Below are 22,659 nucleotides of genomic sequence, written 5' to 3'. Positions count from 1 at the left end.
AGGGTGATTCTAAGCGCTCTTCTGGCTTTTGAGGTTCTGTGTTCTAACTTTGTTCTAAGGACTCTTCAGGCTCTAATATCCTGTGACTTGGTGTGACTCCCAAGGGTCAGTTAGTCAGGAAATGCCAGGTACCCTGCTAAGCACTGGTGATGCCACAGGAGCCAACAGACAGCCTCTCCCCTTAAAAGAGCTGGTGGAGGGCTTGGCCTGGGGACTGGAGGCGGGAAAACCCGGCCCCTTCAGAGATTTCCCATCTGAGTTGGCTGGCCTGGTGCTGCAGGGGCTCTGGGGTCTCCCCGGAGCTCACCGGCCACCTCTGTCCGGCCCCGTGAGGCCAGCAGTGATGTAGTTGGAAGTCGGAGTATCTCGGTTCAGATCCTCGCGCTGCCACTGATGGGCTGTGTGACATCACCAGATCCCTTTGTCTCTCTGGGCCTCGTCGTCCTCATCTGTTCTTCATTGTGCAGATGGCCCCTTGCAGACCCGAAGCCCGAGATTCTAAGGGGGCAGGGAGAGCAGAGCAGAGAGTGGTGAGGGCAGGCAGTCTTTATTTGCCCCCTACCCAGAAGGGCGTGTGGAAGGATCGGGAACTCGTACCGAGTTCGTCAGGCTCGGGATTCCTAGGCCAGGCTTTTGGTCCCTTTCCTTTGAAACCTCACAGGCTGGAAAGTCCGTCTTGTCATTGCTGCCCTTCTTCCGTGGAAGGGCTCTTTGGTGGCTTTCTTGCTCCTGGGAGACGGTCATCTCTAGCCACCAAAAGCACTCACTGGCAGCCAGACCCAGGTCAAGACTGGTGAAAGGCAACCCAACTGCCCTAGCAGGACTCGGTAGCCTCTGGCTCTTAGCCCAGCACGCATGAAAGGCTAAATGAAGGAATGACTGAAAAAGCTTTAAGTGAAAGAGAGGCATGGAAAGGGAACAAGGATGCCTCCTGCTGCAGCTTGATGGGCCCTGCCAGGAGTCCTCCCCGTTCTGCAGGGCCCTGTAGTCGGAGACCGTTGTCCCATTTGCTCCCCATTTCTCATCCTCCCGCTGTCCCCATTTGTGGGGCAGGGCTGCTCTTAGGCTCTCAGACTTCTCCCCTGCAGACTGGAGGACAAATGACCCTGGGGTTTTCATTCCCCATTCTCCAGGATCCCTGGGGAGGCCCGCCATTCCCTGACCTTACCTCATGACCTTGGGTTATGGGAAGCCAGGGGGAGGATCAGTGATACCTTCTTTCCCCATCACTGTCTGTTTAGCGTTTCCGGGCCAGAGGGTGGTTTTCTGCATCTGACCTGCTCTTGGGGAATATTAGGCACAGGCCCGGTGGAGGTGGTGGGCAGAGCCTCTTCATTGGCAGGGCCTCTGACCCGGTCGGTGCATCTCGCCATGCATGCCTGCCACACCCAGAGCTCTGCCCTGTCTCTGCCAGACCCTGCCTGGGCCATCCCCATCCTTCAGTGTCCCCAGGAGACAGAATCTGGTTCTTTCTTGACATTCAGGGCCCTTTCTGGGGCCTTACCCAGCCTGATCTCAACAGGAGTGGCCGGGTGGCTGTTGTGTCTGAGAGAGATGTTCCTGTAGAAAGAGTGGCACGTTTGATCAGGAGACCTGAGTTCTAGTCCCAGATCCTCCTCTGGGTCTGGCCTTTTATGTATGATCTAAAGGCCTTCCCTGCTTTGAGCTTCTCTGTCCTATTTCTGTCTGACCTTTATCTTTACCCTACCTAGCTCTACTAGCAAGCATGGGCAGACATTCCCATGTCTCTTAGTTGGAGCCAGGTTCCTCCTGGACCTGGGTTTCTGTGAAGGCCTGTACCCTGGTCCCCTCCCGCCTTCACCACATCTCATCTTCTCCCGAGTTACGAAAGCATTGTTCCTTTCCTTAGAGAAGCTGGGGAGCGGGGGGACCTGATTCAGCTCTTCCAGGGAGGTTTCAGAAGGAATATACACAATGCTGCGAGTGGAACACTGGAGGAAAGGTTTACAAGAGAAAAGCCATAACTGTGTGACCTTGGACAAGTCACTTAACCACTAACTGCCCCTGCCCCCACTGACCTCAGGGTTGTAAGGACCACAAATGAGCTCACATAGCTGAAAGTGCTTTGCAGAGTGTCACCCATTCTGTCAGCCTGGGCCCCGGGGGGCTCTGTGGGGGCCGGGGCTCTGAGCTCCCAGATCAGCTGGCATCTGGGACCCTGGCTGAGGCAGACACACTGCTCAGTGGGAGGGGGAGTCTGAGGAGTCTGAGGCCCTTCCCACTCAGCACAAGGCCGAGCTCATGGTGGCCCCTGATGAATGATGATGGATGGGGTGATAGATAAAGGAGTCTGAGTGCCCAGCTCTGGGAGAAGGAGGGACGAGAGCCCCATCCAGCTGAAGTTCAGACACAGGATCGGCAGATTCGGACGATGCTTCCCGACCCTCCTCAGCCCTTGGCTGAGTTGAGGGGGCACAGAGGGGGCTGTGGCAGCTCCTATGGGACTTTGTGTTCCAAGTTCTAGATTGAAGGGTGGGTTGTTGGGAAACGGGGCCCACAGGCAGCCCTCCTCTCTCTTCCTGCCAGGAGAGAGATTTAGGGTGACCAGGTCCCGGGACAAGGGCACAGTGTCTCTCTGCTAGCCAGAGATCGGCCCTCTCCAGTTGAGGGAGTTTGGTGCCTGGTTCATTCACCCCCGCTGCCCTCCCTGGCTCAGCCGGAACAAGGCCATCCGCCCTTAGCCAACCTGCGGTGATGTTCGTGACTGGGAACCCCAGCCTAGGATGAGGAGAGCTCCCTGAGACCTCCCAGTGCTGGTCTTTTAGATTCCAGCGGGCACTCCTTGCCACCCTGGGCCCCACTAAGCGCTGCTGAATGCCTCTCCCAGATCAGCCTCTTTACTGTCTTATCACAGTCCCTGCTTCTCATCTGGCTGTGAAAGCATAACATTGATGTTAGGGGGAGATTTGAGAGGCAGCTTAGCTAAGAAAAGGCCTTTAGGAGTTTGTCCCTCCACCTCCAGCCTGGGGCCTGGCATCACCATCGTCCTGATTCGTTTTAAGCAGGCTGGGGAGTTGTACCTCACAGATAAATCCTGAACCATTCTCAGCAAGGTCTGTGTCCCAGAGTCCCGTGCTGCAGGAACATGGAGGGTGTTCAGGGGACAGACAAGATCATCTTCCTTTGATGGGCTGGCTAGGAAGCCTGAACACATCATCAGGATTTCCCAACCCACCCCTTCCCCTCCTGTACCCAGAGACCTGTCCCTTGTGCCAGTAAGAGAAAAAGCAGCTCAACAAAACCCGCCTGGCCAGTCTTGGGCAAGTGACAGGTCTTCAGTGTTCTCCCATCGGTAGCCCCCCCTCCAGAGAAGCGAGGGGAGGGCTCTTCTCAGATCCCTTCTTTGGGGCCAAGCTTGGCCCTCCCCATTCACAACTTGGACCCCTGGACTAAGAGGCAGACCTCCTTGAATCCTAACTCCGCTTCATGAGTGGTCATTCTGCCTATGGACAGGTCAGTCCTTCGTCTCTTCTGTAAAGCAGGTACCTGGATACCTGCCTCCCTCACAGGGAGCAGAGCAGAGCAGGTGAGAACATTGGCTGCCATGGCCTCGATGTCCAACAGGGACGGGCAGATGGAACCCTCCGTGTCCCTTGGGGGGACTAGTTGGGCCCGTTAGCTTCTCAGGGGTGAGCCCTGCTCCTTGTCCTCTCGCTGGGTCAGAGCCTGGGGATGTGATTGTAGCCTTCAAGGACTAAGGGGGGCAGGGGGGGGGGGGGTTGAGAGACGCTCACCAGCTTCCTGATTTGGAGGGATTTGGTTTTCTGGTTTTGCTCTTCTCACCCTTCCATTTTCATGTGTGTACTGACAGTGTGACACTAATAAGCTTTCTCTCATAGTCTTAGGGGTGTGTGTGAGCATTAAATTATTTACAATAAACAGACATATATCCATATGTATCTATCCGTATCATTCTAACAAGGAATCTCCCCTTGGGATTGGGGCTGGAGCTTGCTTAGAAAGGCAGTCAGGGTAAGGAGGATTTGCTTAAGACAGTGACCCCTGCTTTGGGGGACGTGGTACCATATAGCTGGTGTTTAAAATCTAAACCACCCATTTGTGTGTGGGGGGGTAATTTTGGTAACTCCTTCTCCCCCTCTGCTTCTGAGTTCTGTGTCACGTTTATTTTTAACATAAATTAAAGTTACCTTTTGTTTTTGAGAAGTCTGTGATGTAAAGGGAATATCACTGGGGAGATGTGTCTATTGAGTGTTGGAATCCCCAGGGAATAGGAAAATGGCTTGTCCCCCCCCCCCCCCAAACAGTCTGGAAGTCAAGGAAGTGCCCCCAGGTGCTGTATGATTGACAAGTTGACGAGACATGGAGAACAGGCTGAGAGGGTGGTGCTGTCCTTGGGCCTAACCATGCCCTCGACTAGGTGGGCCCCTTCCCCTGGTCAGTCCCTCCACTGATCCTAGTGGGCGTCACTTCAGTCCCCACTGCTCCTCAGCAGGGCAGTCCAGAGGCCAGGTTTATCCCAATGGCCTCGTCCCGTGACATCTCTCTGTGATTTTCTCTAAACATCCAGTCACGTAGTCGTAGTCATAGTAGTTTTCTCAGCAGCAGCATTTTGGTCAATTGTCTGGTGACCCCAATGGCTGTAACCCTCCCTGCCAGTGCCAGTTTTCATGTTCACAGCTTTTAAATAAAAGCCTCCTGACCCTTGGTTGTCTAGCAGTTTTGATTCTGGTACCATCTGGTTTTATCTTTTTGAAATTGTAAAGCGTTTCCACACGGAGAGGGGCTTTTCTTGGGGCTTGGGCATGTGTGTGTGGTATCCCAGGTATCCTGCAGGGATCGCGATCCTGGGTGTCTGGCCTTGGATCTCAGGGCTGGGGGCCTGGGGCATCAGGCAGCTTTAGGTGGGTTGGACTCTCCTTCTTGTCCCCCCTCTCACCTCACCTTTTCAATAAACTCTCCCCTCAGTCTCATGTGTCTGACTACTCCATTGGTCCTGTCTTCTTGCCTTTTACTTCCTTTCCAGAGTTCATGGAATGTGGTCCCCGTTAGTTCAGACATTTTGGGCTGAGAGCTGAATGTCCTTGTTTTGGCTGGGAGGCCCGGAAGGGTCTCAGATTGAGGTGGACTTAAAATAGGGATAAGAAGTGGAGTTCTGATTTCTTTGGCACAGGGAGCTCCCAGGTGAGGGAACTTACTCCACCAGTACGGGTTAGCCCCTGCAGCTGCCCCAGGAGTGGCATCTCCTGGCTTCAGGCCCTGGCTTTGATTCATACTCAGTGTGACTTTGGACCACTTACTTGGTCTCTCAGTGTTTTTAGGGGTGGGCTTTAAAATTAAAAGAAGGGAAACAAATCCAGGCTGGTCCCTTTGGAAGAATTCTGTAGGCAGAAGTGAAACGTGAATCTCTGACTGAGCTAAAGGCAGACTTGCCCATGGCCTAAAGCAAAGACGCCTTGCTTTGACCGATGCCTGTCCCACAGAAGGGAAAAGAACCCCTCAGAAAGGCCCCTTGTCAAGGGCATGATGGGAATAGCCAGAACCCTAGGTGTATGATCCAGGGTGTCCAGGGGCACGGCAGAGAAAACCTGGAGGCTGCCCAGGCTGGGGGGTGGGTGCTCATGGGCAGCTTCTCTCCTGCAGGCCAGTCAGGCCAGATTTGATGCACAGGGAGACCAGGGTTTGAATCCCCCGCTCCCATCTTTTTCAGCTTAGTGACCCTGCACAGTGTTAGTCTCTTTCTGAGCCCTGCCACCTTATCTCTAATTGAGGACAGCATTGACACTGTGATGTGCTAGGGCCAGAGAACAGGCCTCCCGAGGGGAGCCCAAGCTGACCTCTGTGAGGCCAAGGCTCTGGGGCTGGAGGTCACAGAAAAGGTGCCAGCCTGCATGGGAGGGAGTTTCTTCACCCGAGAGTTCCTAATAGCAGATGAAGGAACGTGAAAAACCTTAAAGTTTGTATTCCAGTCTGGCTATACAGCCTATCTCCCCGACTTGGTGTGAGGAAAGGACTTTCTAGATCTTAATGGGAACACACACAGACTCTCTCTCTCTCTCTCTCTCTCTCTCTCTCTCTCTCTCTCTCTCTCTCTCATATCCACACCCACACAGCCCTAGACAAGAGTCCAGGCCCTGGGTTCAGATTCTGCCTCTGACATTAATTACCCATCTGGCCTTGGATTGTCACCTAACCTGGGCCTCAGTTTCCTCATTGGTAAAATGAGGACTTGGAATCTGTGACCCTTAGGGAGTCAGAGGCCTTGGGTCAGTACCCTGCCGCAGATGCCCATCACCTCTGGGACTTGGGCCGGTCACTGTCTGTGTTTTTATTTAGGGAGAGACTGAATTGCTTGGGAGCGCTGCTCCCTCCACCCTCAGCGGCTTCTTGGTGCTTGTTTTTGCTTCAAGCCTTGTTGAGGTGGCTTGGCAACAGTTGATAGATGCCCTGGGTTCCAGTCTTGTCTCTGATCAGATGTGTGACCCTGGGAGAGTCACTGCCTTCTCAGGGCCCCCAGGTCATTTCCTAGGGCCCGTCTGCTCAGTCTCACACAAGTTTCTGTTTGAGTTACTGCAAGAGCTTCCCCAAAGCTGACAGAAATCACAGGCCCTTGTACCCCAGCATTGGGGGTGGGGAATGGGATGTGAGAAACAAACCCACGCTGGCCAGGCCCTTGCTGCTGGCAGTCAGGATATCTGAGTCTGGGAAAACCTCTCTGTGTAGGTAGTTCAGGGAGGCACTGGAGATGTGCCAGTGGGCCTGGTCTGCCCTACCTGGGTACCTCTCCAAAGCTACCTGCCAACCCCAGTGCCTCTGTGTGCCCACCTGTGTCTGCCCTAGGGACAGGTTTTTTGGAGAAGCTGCTGACCTCAGTAACACACACACACACACACACACACACCCCTCGTCCCCAGCCCATCCAAAGTCCTTTCGAGGTCTTTCATAAGCAAGATTTTTCAGGGTATGCACAGCCAGGGGCTAGGTAGTGTCACAGGCCCGGAAGCCATACTGCCGGACTTCAGGTTATGGGCTAGGTTGGCCCTTTTTGGGGGGATGACCTTCCCAGAGAAGAGCAGGGACAGGGGCAGAAACTGTATCCTTAGAAGGGGCCGGATGGAACACTGATGCTCACACGTGGGGATGGATCTTTGTGGCTTCCCCACGGGCTGTTTGAGTCCTCACCTCGCCCTCCCCCCCCCCAGTGTTCCCCAAAATGGACCGTGCCTCTAAACGGGAAGACGGGAAGTCCTCTCTGTTGACCCACTGCTCAAGGCCTAGAAAGCAGGCTGCTCCTCTTACTGTGCTGGTAGCAAACACTGTCCTCTTAAACACTTAATTTGGTGCAATGGAAACTGTAGCCCTGTCTGACCGGCCAACCCCAGCCTCCCAGCTGCACCCCATTCAGCAGCCTGGACAGCCAATCAAACGGCCAGCCTAGGAATTAGTCCTCCAGCCTCACTTGTCCCCTGGGACCAGAGGTAAGGTTTGACCTTCCCCAGATCCCCCCCAGCCCTCCCCCTCCCCCTCCCAGGTTGGCAGACTAATCTATTAATTCCCTCTGGTCACTCTTTCTCTCACCCACCCTTGTAATCGATTGCTTAATCCAGAAGCATGGTTAAAATCCTGGCTTGTGGACCCTCCGGTCTGGTTGTTGTTTGTCTTGTCTTGAGTTAAAGAGACACTGTCACCTTTTGTCCATCGGCTGGCTTGTTGACATACATTTATATCTGTGTGTGCTCATTTTTTTAAATAATCATTTTAAACCATTGGCCCGAGCCTGGAGTTTGGTGGAACATGAGGTTGTTGTCCTGCTGTGTCCATTCCAAAGCTTTGCATCCCCCTCCCTGCCCCCCTTCCTTCCCATGGTGCTAGTCTGGGAACCCTGACTCTGAGTCCCAAAGCAGGAGAAGGCTTTCTCCCCATCTCTGCCCCTCTCTTCCCCTTGGTGAGGCGGCAAAAATGTGCAAGCTCTCCCCCCTTTTTTCTTTTTCAAATTATGTAACTAGAGTTGCCCAACAAGGTGTTGTGTTGATCTTGAACCCCAAAGCTTGATCCTAGCCCTTTTCCCATTGCCTGCCTGCAAGCCCTGGTCCCAGCAGGCCCAGTTGAATAGGACTGCCAGACCACCAAGGGAGGAGCTGGGCATGAGCCTGGGTTTGGGGGATGACCCGAGTCCTAGGACTCTCATAGGGGAAGAGGATGGTGAGTGGACAGAGTGGGGGTCAGCAGGGGTGACAGTGTCCCTTTAAAGTCGAGACCCTCGCACCTGTAGTGAAATGAGTCTGCCTGAGTGCTCATGGGGATTTCTCTCTAAGGGTAGGGCTCAGCTTGGGGCGGGGGTGAAGGGTGGGTCATGCTGGCACCTCCAGCCGCCCGCTCCTAATGATGTGAATGTAGTCAGATGATGTCCTTGCTTTCACTAACTTCACACCCACCCTGCTCTGGGCTCCTCCTGGCCTGGGGTCCTGCTCTCACGGGGAGGGACAGTCCTGCATCTTCCTCTCGGGGCCTCCGAGGCCTGCTGTGTCTCCCTCCCCTGCCATGTCATCTGTGTTGTTCACAGGTATCTCTCGGGAGATTCCAGTTCCTTCTTCCCTGGCAGCAACGGACTGGCCTTCCCATACCCTTCAGTGTCACCGACTCTGTTCGTCCCAGCCCCGCCCACCTTCTTCCAGATGACCAACCAGCAAGTGTTCAGGTCTCCCCGACGGACGTCCTCTTCCTCCCTGACAGGACGACTCAACAGGGCCCTCTCTCTGGGGACCATTCCCTCCCTGACCCGAGCAGGTGAGGAGAGGGGGGCAGCGTCCAGATGAATGAGAGATGGGGTGGGAGAGGGTGGAAAAAAAGAACACTGCAGCTGGAGTCGGGCCTGGCTGCCAATGCACGCCTTGTCCGTAGGGCCTCTTCTGGGCCAGCTGCTCTCAGAGGCTCGTCTTAGATAGGGATTTCCCACCTGAGAATTGGAGGAGACCTCAGAGGTCATTGACTCTAACCCTTTCACTTTATGGAAGCAGAAAAAAATGGGCTCAAGATCATAGGTCATGGGTGCAAATGGCAAAGCAAGGATTTGAACCCGGGCCTCGGACTTCAGATTCAGTGTTCTTTCCACTGTAACACGATGCTCTTACGACCTTCCCTGGTCAGCAAGTGTAAGGAACAGACAGGCTTCGCTGGCTTATGGACTAGACAGCCAAGACTAAAACTGCTTCTAGGCATATTCTGTGTTCTAAGGCCCCTCCCAGCTCTGACATCCTGGGTTCTAAGGCCTCTCCCAGCTCTGCCATCCTGGGTTCTAAGGGCCCTCCCAGCTCTGCCATCCTGGGTTCTAAGGGCCCTCCCAGCTCTGCCATCCTGGGTTCTAAGACCCCTTCCAGCCCTGACATTCTCTGTTCTAGGGCCCCTCCCAGCCCTGACATTCTCTGTTCTAGGGCCCCTCCCAGCCCTGACATTCTCTGTTCTAGGGCCCCTCCCAGCCCTGACATTCTCTGTTCTAGGGCCCCTCCCAGCTCTGCCATCCTGGCTTCTAAGGGCCCTCTCCTTTCTCTGTTGAATCTCTGAGTTACCCATCTTCCTCCACTCCCCCATTTCAAAACCAGGAAACGAGGCTGTGGTGGAATGACTGCTGGCATTTTTTGGATGACTCTCTGAAGGCACAGTGGTTTGCTTGCTTTTTTCCCTTTAAATAAAATTTCAGTAATTACCCTTTACAGGATAAAAGGCAGGGTCTTAACTTCAGAAGGGGAGTGATTCCTGCCCTAATCTTTCCTTAGAAGATAAATGACAGGCTTGAGAAACAGGCCTTTGTCTGTAAGGTCCCTCCCCTGAGGCAGGTCTTCTTCATAGCTGCATCCCTGCTTCTCCTCCCTTTGAAGAGAGACCACACTGAAATCCCCTTTCTGGCTTTCCCAAGCCCTTGTGCAGACCCTTAGCAGGTGTGTGTGTTGCCAGGGGAGGGGGGGTGCGGAGAAGAGACCTCTTGGCGTTTCTCCCTTACTCTGCTCCCTCCTGGCTAGTCCTGTTCTGGGCCAGTAACCCGGACCCTGGCTATCTCTGTAGGGCCTTGGGCAAACTGAGATTAAGATGTGGTACAGGGAACGGGATGTGGAGCTTAGGGTCTGGGGGACCCACTCAGGCCTTTCTGGAGGTGGGGCCTTGAGCAAATCACCTATGTTCTCTGTACATCATAATAGATCCTACCTCACCTGTAATTGTGAGGATTGGATGAGATAATGGAAGTATAGAAAGTCTTACATTGGGATACAAAGACAAAGGAAAAGTGTGAGACCTCTCTGAGGGCAAGAATAGTTGAGTTTTTGTTTTTGTGACCTAATTATTGAGCATAGTGCACAGCGGATGCTCCATAAGTACTGGTCTATCCATGGTCCCTTTACTTTTACAAGGATCCCTGAGATGTCTGTCCATGGTGCTGGAGGGCAGTGCTAAGGCATTTGTCCATGGTGCTGAAGACTAGATTGGGGGTGGGGGAAGGGAGATGGTCTGCTAATGAGGGGCTACACACCGGAGCATATAGACCAAAAAATCAAAATCGTTGATGCTCTTACAGAGCAGACATTCTTTTGGGGAAGCAAATGAAGCTGATAGACGCACAAGAGTATTCCACACCACAGCTTGTCCGACCATTCCCCCATTGAGAGGTGTCCCCTCAGTTTCTGATTCTTTTGACTGAAAGTTGGGGTATGTGAGAGAGTAATGACAAATTTGACTGGACCCGCATCAGTCTGCGCATGAGCCAAGCGAGGCCGAAGTGTGACTCTGAGGAGAAGACGGGGTGGCTGGGGTGGGGAGCGGGGTGCTCTGCAGAGGGGGCCGCTCTCACGAGGTCCTTTGTTTTTCTTTACTCTCCAGATTCAGGATACCTTTTCAGTGGGAGCCGCCCACCCTCTCAGGCATCTCTGATCAAGGAAGCACCTCTATCAGGCAAGGAAAAACACCAGATTTGGGGACTAGAGAAGGACCCAGAAGGGACTTCGGAAGTCATCTAGTCCAAGCCCCTCCACCCCCCCTACTTTACACATGAGGAAACTGAGGCCCAGGGAAGTGAAGGGATTTGCCTGAGGTCACACAGGTGGCAGAGCTGGGAATGGCACCCAGGTTCTTTGACTTCATTCCAACCCTCTCACTTGCACCTTCTAAAGGGGAGGGGAGAGAGTTGGGGAAAGGGGGAAACTTTGAAAAGTAAGATTTCAGAGGCTTAATAACAACTCACGTTTTTATAACGCTTCAAGGTCTGCAAAGGGCTTTTCTCACAATGAGCCAGGCATTTGATTTTACCATTTCACCTTCCCAGGCTTTGGGGAATGATCTCAGTTCACAGTTGGGGAAACCAAGGCACAAAGAATCACTTAGGAAACAGCAAGCGGTAGGATGGCATCAAAAGCATCAAATGCTAAAGTTTATTGAATTGTGAAAGCTTTCGCCCTCACAGCTTTGTTCCCACAAGTACCATCCTGGTCCTTCTGAACTAGGAATTTGCCAAAGGCCCGGCTGGCCCTGGGTGCCCACTCAGCTTTAGAAAGAAACCGAAATCCCAGGAAGTGGATTCCCAGTCCTTTCTTTCCCTAAGCCCCAAAGCTGTAGGAGAGGTCCAGGTTAGGGGAGGGACAAGAAGAGGGGGATACTTCCTGGCCTGTATCCCACAGTTCTTGGGGTTGGAGGAGAGACACACATCGAGACAGTCAGAATATTGAAAGTGGAAGAACTTCTGGAACTCAGCAGCTGGGATAGTGAAGCAAGGAAGGACCAAGATATTCACTGAGCACCTGTTATGTGCTGAGAAGAAAAATCATGGGAGGGGGCAGCTAGGTGGCACAGTGGATAGAACACTGGCCCTGGATTCAGGAGGACCTGGGTTCAAATCGGGCCTCAGACACTTAACACTTACTAGCTGTGTGACCCTGGGCAAGTTGCTTAACCCTCATTGCCTCACCAAAAAAAAAAGAGAGAGAGAGAAATCATGGGAAATCATGAGTAGTAAGTCTTGCTTCATAAAGCAGAGCGAAGCAGTGGAAGGTAAAAACCAGGACAACAAACAGCAGAAGAATGGAAAGATCTGCCAAGATTCTTTTAGAAATAGCCAACTTCTTACCTTGAAGACAGTCGAAACGCCACCCTTGGGCTCTTGACAGTGAGCTAAAATGAGCAGCGATGGGGACAGAGATGGGGAGAGCGGCTGGAGGGACCGGGTGTACACAGCCCGTCATGGCCAGAGGGGGTGCGTGGCTTCTGCAGGGATAGATTCTCGGGGAGGAGAAGGCTGCTGAGATGATGTCAACACCTCTGCTGCCAGCCTATTGACCCTCAGGAACACGTGCATCAAGGGGCCTCCCAGGTGACTTTTTGGGGGACAGGGAGGGTCAGTCAGCATTTATTAAGCTCCTGTGATGGGGTTGCAAAGAAAGACGAGAGCATGTCCCTGCCCTCGGTGAACTCAGTCTAACGAGGGAGATGAGAAGCAAACAACTAGATACAAACAATTAACATACAGTAAAATAGAAGATAATGGATGGAAGACACAAGCATTAAGGTGACTGGGAAGAAGGTGAGGTCTTTGCCAGGACCTATCGGACGCCAATGAGGTGGGTTGTCACAAGGGACAGTCCACATTACCAACATCTTTATCATACACAACACGAAATCCCATTGTGCCTATTGTTGGTGCCTATTTGAAGACACATTTGACTTGGCAGAGCAGAACATCCTATTAGAAGTTCTTTTTCAACAAGGTGCCTCCATCTGTCAGAATTATTCAAGATCCTCGGGCAAGGTATACGATGGAGACGTATGTATTCATCATGTTTGCCTGTGATGGAGATAGAGCAATGTCCAAGCTGAAGAGAGATTTCCTGTGGGTGATAGGGCTCTGCAGATATTTCTGTTTGGGTATGATATTACATTGGTTCTGTCAAACACCAGGACATTGCAGAACCTCCTGAAAAATGTCAGTCATCACTCACATTTGACCTGACCATCCATGTAGGAAAGCCCAAATGGATGAAGAGTATCCTTTGCCCAGATTATGACACGCAATTGGATGGACAACTTACAGAACTTGGTCACTATTAATGCATATCTGGAAATGTCCAGTGTTGGTGAACACCAAGTTGGGCCTAAAATGAACAGGAGGAAGAGAGCAGGAAACTGAAAGATTCTTTTTAGTGATCCTGAATTTCTTCCCAAAACATCCCCAATTTAATAATTTAATTTAATCAGTTGAATCAATTCCACCTTCAACTTAATCATTCAATTAACAGACGTTTGTGAAGCGCTTATTGATCTTTTTCAGTTTTTATTTTGAACTTAACACATCGAATAAAATGGGTGTTTCCATATACATGGCAGAACAGAGGACTGTATGGTTCTGTGAATCTGTTAAGCACATCTTGCTTTTCTTAAATATGTAATAAATTCAACATCATAATATCAGCACTTTAAGGTTTGCAAAGCACTTTATAAGTGTCCCGTTTGATCCTCAAAATAACACTAGGAGGTAGGTGCTATTATCCCCATTTTATAGGAACTTTATGAGGAAACTAAGGTAAGTAGGGGTTAAATGACTTGCCTCGGTCCGTGGTTGGTGCCTGAGGTCAGATTTAAAGTTGGGTCTAAATGAGTCTGTGTTTAGTTTAGTGGGTTGGCCCACCAAGATATGACCCTCAGATAGGGGGCAGCTAGGTGGTGCAGTGGATAAAGCACCAGCCCTGGATTCAAGAATACCTGAGTTCAAATCTGGCCTCAGACCCTTGACACTAGCTGTATGACCCTGGGCAAGTCACTTAACCCTCATTGCCCCACAAAAAAAGGAAAAAAAAAAAGATATGACCCTCAGTTCCTTTGTCGTCTGCTTCCGGCCATCCTTGTTCTCTGCATTCTTTGTGATGAGCTCTCTCTTCACATCCCCTCCCCCCCTTTCCCTTGTATCTAGCCTTCTTCTCCCTCCCAGCCCATCCCAATTGGGGGGAAAGAGTGCTTATAACAGACACCTCTTCACCAACACACGTGTGCTGTGTCTGCCAAGAGGGGGACGTCAGGCTTCCTCTTGGTGCTCCGGGGCCCCCCGTGTGGCTATGTGCCTACAGCATGGGACACGGCGGTCTCCAAAGGATGGAGAAGGAGCGTCCCAGAGGGGGCAGTGGAGTTGCAGCTATGGGTGTGAGGGGCACCAAAGAGGCACCTCAGAATAGGAGGAAAGCACGTCCTCGGGAGGGTCCCTGGAGAGGGCGAGGGATGGCAGGTGGCCAGCTCTGGTGCCCAACTGTCAGCAGAGGGAGGATGGCCTCGGCCACGGTGATCAGATGTTCCAGATGTGCCGTGGGGAGCGCATAGGAAGGAGTGAGCGAGGCTGGTGTTGAGTACACCACCACGGGAGCTCCTAAAGCCATGAGATGGAGGATCCATTTGGAGGGCTCGATTTTTCTGCCTTACGACCTGCCCTTTCCTTGTGTCTCCTCCAGATTACTTCACCGTGCTGTCCGGGAGCTGTGCCTCGTCCCCTCTTCCTTCCCCGGCTCCCTCCGTGGCAGGCTCTGTGGCTTCCAGCTGTGCGTCCCTCCGCCTCCGCCGGCCACTCATCAGCCCAGCCCGTCTCAACCTGAAGGGGCAGAAGCTTCTGCTTTTCCCATCCCCTGGGGAGACACAGACCCCCCACTCCCCGAGTAGCTCAGATGAGCCCAGCCCTGCTGATGGCAGTCTGCTCAGCACAGAATGCTCTCGATTCCTTAGCAAGAGGCAGCTTCCCCGGGGCCTGCAGCGCATGCAGGGCGAGTCCTTTCCCCATCAGGCTGCAAGAGGTGAGAGGAGCCTTGGGCCCGAGCCCCTTGAAAGTTTGACAAGCTGCGTGCCAAACATTGGGTCTGGCCCATCCTTGGGCAAGAGACCCAAGGGGAGGGGGCGGGGAGGTGCCCAGATCCGGGAGAGGAACCTGGAGCTGGGTGGCGAGCGGTGGCCTTTGGGGTGAGGCAACGATTCCCATCTTCTGGCGCCTCAGAGCAGGGGGAGCAGGCCAAGGCTTTGATGCCCAGGATGCCTCCTGTTGAGCTGTGACAGTTTCTTTCATCTCCTAAGGGTCGATAAACTGGCCAAGGACAAGGAGAAAATGAGCCATTGAGCCCACACGAGTTAGAACAGCAAGCTTGTAGTAAAAACCCTGTCAGCCTCTGAGCGACCTGCCCATAATGGTGCCCAGCTAATGAACGTTCCCAGCTCCAGATCTGCGGGGACCACCGTGGCCCCTGTGCTGCCCCCTCTGCAGTCACTCAGTCGTCTGGGGAGGGTCTTGTTTCCTGTCCTCTAGTCTGATTCTGTTTTCTTTTCCTTGTGTGATTCCCTCCCTCCTCCACTCCCTGTGCAGGCTGTGTGGCCACCTCAAAGCTGTTGCTTACCCGCTCTAGACACAGCTGCGTTGTAGTGATCCTTGAGTGAGCAAACAGCTTTGGCTGCTCCGCCATGGGGAGGGGTGTTGGGTTGGACCCTTTCCTTGGGTCGTTGGCCTCCCCTGTCCGACCTGTGCCTGTGCCAGGCCCCTCATGAAGCCCCTCTCTCTGTCCCCAGACTTCCGGTCCCATGTGGAGAGTGGCAGCATCTGCAGCGACGGCTCCGTCAAAAAAGAGGATGGCTCCTCTCACTCGTCTGCCTGTGTGGTGGACACCACTACCAAAGGGTGCCTGGAGGAGGCCCTGGGCTGGAGAGGTACGTGTCCTGCCCTGGGAGCCCCCTGATCCCATACTTCTGACTCGGCAGGAGCACGTTGCTAAGGCCACGGCGCTGTTCAGGTGACTTCAGCAGAAATCCAGGAGATAGCCCCTGGAAAGGCGAGACCAGAGCAGGCCATGCCCAGAGGGGCTCCCGTCCTAATGGACGTTTCAGTGTCTTAATAAATTTAGCCGGTGGCCGTCCCTTCAGAGCCCCCTCGAGCGCCACTTCCTGTGTGTGTGTGAAAGCCTTGCTGGCTAAGGCCCCCGCAGCTGGTGCTGTCCCCCTGTTTATACTCACGTATTTATACTCGCGTATTTCCTCATGGGGGTACATGTTGGGAGAACATTAGCCCCTGGAGGCCTCCAGGGACGATCTCTCTTGTGTTTGTGTCCCAGGCCCATGGCCCACGAGTCTTCGGTGACTGCTGCTTTCTGAACATATGACCCGTGACCTTTGCTGAAATTCCCATAGAAGTTGGGCTGCTCAGCCTGTCTCAGGGTCCAGGGCATCACACTGGGACGGGCAGATTATTTCCATGTGCTAGTTAATGGGCTGCTTTGTGTAGGCCAGGGTCACGGGCCTCCCTGGAAGGAAGATGGGACCTCCAAGTTGGCCAGGTGCACTAATACCTTGAGGGGGGTCAGGGATGGAAGCTTTGAGGAGACTGCCCAGAGATGATCTGACCCACAGAATGAATGGTCACAGGGTCTTAGAACTCCAGGTCATCGGGTCTAACTCTCATTTCATAGGTGGGGAAACTTGGGCCCAGAGAGCTGAGAGAGTCATAGATCTGAGAGGGGTGGGGAAGAGGGGGAGACACGGCGTTTGGGGGTGCAGCTTCAGGGGCTTTCACCCCTGACATCTGAGTTTTGACTCCAGGTCAAGACCACGGGTGCCTCCTGGAGTATATTGTCTCTCATCAGGTAGCAGGAGCTCCCTGTCCAGGGGTGGAGGGGATGTCTATTGACTCACCATCCATCAGAGGCAGTGAGGCAGAGGGGACCAAGGGATGGATCCAGAGTCAGGAGACTCACGGGTTTCCAGCCCGCCTTAGTCATGTAGCAGCTCTGGGACCCTGGGTTACTTCACCTGCTGGGCCTTTGCTCGTGGGTGAATGAGGGGGAGTCGAACTGGCTGAGCCCAAGGCCCCTTCCAACTCTAGTCCCACAGTTCTCTTCTCCTGGTGCCTGGCTCCAGTAAGCTAGCCATCCTTGGGGGCCCATTTCAAGAAAGGGAAGAGAATAAAGTTTGCAGACCATAGGCTGGTGAGCTTAACTTTGATCTCTGGCAGATTCCTTGAGCATCAACTTCAAGGGATGGTTAGTGTGCGGCTAGAAAAGAAGGCATGGATCAGGGAGGTAGGATGGCTTTCTCAGGAAAGGGTCCCACCAGCTGGACCAGAACAGCCTTTTTTTCAGTTAACAGGCTGACTGAGCCGTCAGATCTGGGGAGAGAACTGATGAAACTGCTCGCCTAGATTTTAGCAAAGTATTCGGCAGACTCACGGGGCCACTCATTGGAGAACATGGCAGGCCTTGGGCCTGGTACAGCTTTCATACATGACTCAGTGGCCAGAACCAGAGCAGAGAGGCACAAATGCTCACTGGCTGATTAATATTCAGTGGCAACTTGTCGGGAGGTCTCCCGGATTGCCAGCGGGTCTGTGCATGCTTTCTGTTAGCTGACACTTTTTACCAGAGTCTTGAAGAAAGTCAGAGGTAGCAAGCTTTTGGAATTGGCAGCTGGCTTAGCACTGGGGAGGGATGACAACACACAAGGATGACGGGTCAGTCTGGAGAGATGTTGACAGACTAGAACATTGTGCTGGAGCTACTACGATAAACTTAGCAGGGATACACTTACTACAGAACTTTAATAGGCTTGCGTTGGGTTTCCAAAGCGAACATCCCAAGTATGACGTGATGGAATGGTGGTGGGGTGGTGGCATACCTGAAAAAGACCATTAGGAGTCAGCAGTGACGTAGGTATAGCCCATCAAGCATCTATTAGGCCCCTGCTGTGTGCCCAGCGCTACATGCAGAAGGGCCGAGGTCATAGGTTTGCTGTATACTCTGCCATATCTGGAGAATTCTGGATATTGATGATCTGGAGGGCAGCCAGGATGGTCAGGGCCTTCAAGCCTGTACCACAAGATGCCTAGCGGAGGGAATGGAAACAGTCAGCTGGGGAAGAGAAGGCTTGTGGGGCGTGGGGGGGAAGAAGTAGGCATGGAAGGGGATGGAGGTTTTAGGTACTTGAAGGACTGTTACTTAGAAGAGGCATTGGGCATTTTGTGCTTGGCCAAGAGGACGGAACCAGGAGCGGGATGCACAAAGGCCTTTGAGGCCAGAGGTCAGGAGAGGCTTCCTGGCAGGGGAGGGGGAGGGGTGGATGAGTGAATGGAGGGATGAATGGATGATGGAGGGATGGGTGGGTGAGTGGATGATGGATGAATGGATGGCTGGCCAGCTGCTGCTGATGTTGTAGTGAGGGTTCTTCAGGCCCAACTTGGATTGATTCCACTGCAGGCTCCCACTCCACTCCTCTCCTCTCTCCTTCCAGCTCACTTCGGCAGCTCGGTGGTGCGAGGCCTCCTGGCCTTGAGCCTGGCGGCCAACGCACTCTTCACGTCAGCCTACCTGTACCAGAGCCTGCGCTGAGCCCCGCCACCCTTGCTCTGGGCCTCCCCTGCTCACAGACTGCCCAGCCAGCAAGAAGGGCGTGGGCGGTCTGCAGGCTCCCGAGTCTGTGACGCATGTTGCCGTGGATCATGCTGCTCCTCTCCTGCCTGCCCTGCCCTCCCTGTGGGCCTCGCTTGCCTCAACAACTGAATGCTTGTTGCTCCCCCCACCACCAAAGACAGCAGGGCTGGTGGCAAGGACCTCAAGTGGGCCGCAACCCACTCTGGGGAACCATCTTCGAGCGTGTGCCCTCCCCTGCCGCCGCTGCCATCTCTGGCTCTTTTCTCTGGAATCCCTGTGGTTTCTGTGAAAACACACCTGCCTCAAAGGGGAGAGACCCAGCCAGTTAATGGCATGAGTTGGGGCTATGCTCCCCCTTCTCCTGGCCTCCCCATCTTCTCTTTTCGTCCATCTTCTCAACAAGGTGACTGCTCTGCCCAAGTGCTCAGACTTCTGGGAGCCGGGTGGTCTTCTGGGTGCTGCCTGAGGGCTCTCGGATTTCTTGACCTGGTTGGGGGTGTCTGGAGCCTGGGCCTCTTGGATGCCCGGCCTTCCCTAGGCCATTCCCCTGGCCGGGGCTGCCGCCACTACTGTGATGCTAGTAGGGATGGAGTGGAGGCCCAGCCTGGCCTGACGGCGATGGTGGTCACCACAAGCCACACTGCTGGACCGTCCTGTCCCCTCCCGCCTTGTCCTTGAGGGACAGCTTTCCCGGGGCCAGGCTGGCTCATTTGGGGCTGCTTTGGAAGTAAGGGAGGGGGTCTTATCTGGGCATGGTTTGTGCTCCTTGGCCCTTGGCAAAGGGAGATGTTTCATTCTGGAACAAGCAAAGTCCATGAATTCTGGACCCCTCGGATGGGAAGCACGGCATCTTAAGTATAGCATCATCTGCCCTCATCCTGGACCAAGCAGCCTCTGTCTCCTCTTCCACCAGGAGTCAGGCTTCTGCTCCCTCTCCCTCATCCCTTAGGCTCTTTCTCTAAAGCTTTGGACCTGAGCTGCCAAACAACCCACAGAAATCCTGCATTTTTTCCCAGCTCACTCTGGCTCTCCCCACCCCCTTCCCAGAAGCCCTTGGGCCAAATCTTCAGCCTGTTCCACAGTCAAACTGCCTCCCTTCCCCTGTGCCCCTGCACAGGCCCCCTCACTCAGGGCCCCAGGCCAGCTCTCTTGACGTGGCCACTTTTGGGAGGGGGCACTGGGAGAGCAGTAGAGGCTCTCGCTGCCTGTCCTGGGATGGTGAGGGCATTTACGGATGTGAGCTAAGATGCGAGGGCCTCCCTTATACCCTGATTTTTTTCTAGGACAGCTGTCCTCTCCCCAGTCACTGCTAATGGAGGTTTCACTGTGAAACTCCTCCCCCAGTGATCTGCCCTGTTCAGAGTCGTAGCCTCTGTGCTCATCTTGGAGACCCCAGTGTCTCCTTCCAGCCTCCATCCCCTCTTCCCTGCCGGACCTGCCTCTGTTTTCACCTCTGGTCGCTAGTGGCTTTACCCATCTGGAGTTTTTTCCTTTTCTGACCTCCCAATGCACCGCCCCTCTCCCCCCCCCCCCGGGAGTTTGAGGGTGTCTGAGAGGGGAAAGGTGAGCTTCTGAGGCCCAGTGCTTGGACTCTCTGGGGATGATGTGCCTGATGGATGGGGTGTGTCTGGGACCCACGTCTCTGTTCATGTCTGTGACCTGAGCCAGACGAGTGTTCTCGTCATCATTGGCTTGAGGTGAGGTTACTGTGTATGTTGTGCGTGTCTGTGTCACATCCCTGCTCATGGGATGGACGTTGATGTCTCAGGGGACTGTGCTGGTAGAAAGAAAGGCCCTGTGGGTGAAGGAGTTCTTGGCAGGGTGGATGGGGCCGGGAGAGAACACAGGGACCTCAGAAGGGAATCGAGGTTTGCACACATTGGTGTTCAAGGAGCAGCTCTCGGTGACCTCCTTCTATGGTGAGGGAGTTTCCCAAGCCAGTGAGATCACAGATCTGGATCTAAACCTGTTCTTTCTTTCTTTCTTTTCTTTTCTTTTCTTTTTTTTCTTGGTGAGGCAATGGGGGTTAAGTGACTTGCCCAGGGTCACACAGCTAGTAAGTGTCAAGTGTCTGAGGCCGGATTTGAACTCAGCTCCTCCTGAATCCAGGGCCAGTGCTTTATCCACTGTGCCACCTAGCTGCTTCCATTCATTCATTCTTGCAGAGCAATGAGAGTTAAATGACTTGCCCAAGGTCACACAGCTAGTAAGTGTCAAGTGTCTGAGGCCGGATTTGAACTCAGGTCCTCCTGAATCCAGGGCCGGCGCTCTACCCACTGCGCCACCTAGCTGCCCCTAAACCTGTTCTTTCAAAGGAAGCAGTTGACGTTTTGGGGGTTGAAGTCACTCAGTCCTAACTAATTAGAACTTCAAAAATAGGTTATTTTGGTTTTTTAAACTTTTGATAAATTAGCCAAATAATGAGGTTTTTGTTTGCTTGTTTGTTTTAAACACAAACACCACCATTGTTTTCCCATTGGCTCCCTTCCCAAAGAGCAAGTGGTGAAATTTGATAGTGTCAGAGTCTCCCAGCTGGACCAGAGCAGCCACATTCCCCAAGATTCAGGCACTGCTGTGAGGGGAGAGCCCTCCTTCCTCCCCAGTTCAAGGGGCTCCTTGCTGGGAAGCCAGGCAGCAACACCCCCCTGACCCCCAGCCAGATTTCCACCCCCCCTCCCCAAGCTTTCTTCACTCAGCGTTATCAGTGGGGCATGTGCTAAAGGGGGGTGTCAAACTGTGTTGTGCTGGGATGGGGCGGGGGCATGGAGGATGGGACATGCATCTCCCAGCTGGTTTGGAGTTCTGTGTTTTAAGCAAAAAAAAAAAAAAGACCTTATTTTTGTTTATTAAAAAAAGGAAATTAAAAAATTAAGATGTCTGTGGTCTACCTTTTGAAACATAAATCTCAGTGCTCTGTTTGCATTTGCTCATGTTCCTGGTTTGGGAGTCCCTGCTGTTCTCTGGTCCAGTTCGGAGGGGTGGGGAGGGGGGCTGGGGAGATGCCTGGCTTGGGATTGGGAAGGGACACTGCCTGCCATGGGAGATGGAGGTTTCTCCTGTGTTTAGGAATGTGCCAGGATGTTCCAGGAAAGGAGAGGGGAGGGTTAGAATTCTCAAATCTGGGGCTAAGTGCCCCCTGCAGCCACAGCAGTATTAGTGGATGGGAGAATGGGGGGGGTGGGGTTCATGAATGTTAACAGATACTGGGCCTGGTTTGGGCGTCGTGCAGGGTCGGTTCCCGTTCTCGGTACCACATTGACTCATATTTGTCTTGGGTTTCATCGGTAGTTTTTTGTTTTCATTCATCATTACCCATCCCAGTCTCCTAGCTTCTAGCCTCTCTTCTCTCCAACACGTCTTCAGCTGGGCTGCCAAAAGTGATATTCGTGAAGCCAGGGGTCTGTGTAAAGAATCTTCACTGGCTCCCCATTGCCGTGAGGATGGGATAGTGAGAGTTTTGCATTGGATCCTCTCTCAATACGATTCCAGCCCAGTTTTCAAAACTACAGATGGCGCCTCCTGCGTTCGTTCTGTGTTGGTTCTCAGACTTTTCTGGCCCATGAGGAACCACAGGACACTGCCAGAGTTGGCACCAGTGTGGGTTGCCTTCAGTAAGAGAAGATGCTCTCAGTGAGTTCTTTGTTGGGGAGTGTGTACCAGGCCTAGGTTCTATTCATCTTTTTCAAAACTCAGCCACCCTGGGCATGTTGTCTGCATAAAATCTGCACTCACTTTCAGTAACCAAACGTCTGATCATAGGGCGCTCATGGCAAAGCTGAAGGCACGCTCTTGGTGGGCTGTGGGCCACCTGATTTTACCCATGATGCCCTCTCTCATCCTCACACCTGGAATGGGCTTCCTCCTCATCTGTTAAAAACCCAGTCTTTTGGGGCAGCCAGGTGGCGCTGCAGTTGATAAAGCATCAGCCCTGGAGTCAGGAGGACCCGAGTTCAAATCCGGCCTCAGACACTTGACACTTACTAGCTGTGTGACCCTGGGCAAGTCACTTAATCCCCATTGCCCCGCAAAAAAAAAAAAAAAGTCTTTTTCAAGTCTGGGTGACTCTGCTCTGAGACTTTTTCATTCTCCCTGAGCTGTGCATGTTACCTGGCATAAGGGAAACCATAAATACTTCTTTTTTTTTACATATAAGGTATTTTATTTTTTCCATTACATGTAAAGATAGTTCTCAACTAATACTTCTTGACTTGACTCAGCTTTTACCTCCCCCACCCCTCTGTGTCTGATGGAATAAAATTATCCT

General features: G+C 53.1%; 1 protein-coding gene across 1 annotated transcript in view; it reads left to right on the top strand.

Annotated features, from left to right (window-relative positions):
* Positions 1 to 20,424, top strand: part of TMEM201 (transmembrane protein 201) — a 44,227-nt gene extending 23,803 nt beyond the window's left edge. Inside the window, exons 7-11 of the mRNA XM_043994840.1 lie at positions 8,543 to 8,766; positions 10,849 to 10,920; positions 14,454 to 14,789; positions 15,550 to 15,687; positions 18,256 to 20,424. Of these exons, the coding sequence (XP_043850775.1) occupies positions 8,543 to 8,766; positions 10,849 to 10,920; positions 14,454 to 14,789; positions 15,550 to 15,687; positions 18,256 to 18,353 (868 nt within the window). The 3' untranslated portion in view covers positions 18,354 to 20,424. The remainder of the gene's footprint in view (positions 1 to 8,542; positions 8,767 to 10,848; positions 10,921 to 14,453; positions 14,790 to 15,549; positions 15,688 to 18,255) is intronic.
* Positions 20,425 to 22,659: the final 2,235 nt, after the last annotated feature.

The sequence above is a fragment of the Dromiciops gliroides genome, chromosome 3, assembly GCF_019393635.1.
Source record: "Dromiciops gliroides isolate mDroGli1 chromosome 3, mDroGli1.pri, whole genome shotgun sequence".
Taxonomy (NCBI): Eukaryota; Metazoa; Chordata; class Mammalia; order Microbiotheria; family Microbiotheriidae; genus Dromiciops; species Dromiciops gliroides.
This window is presented reverse-complemented; position numbering and strand designations above follow the sequence as displayed.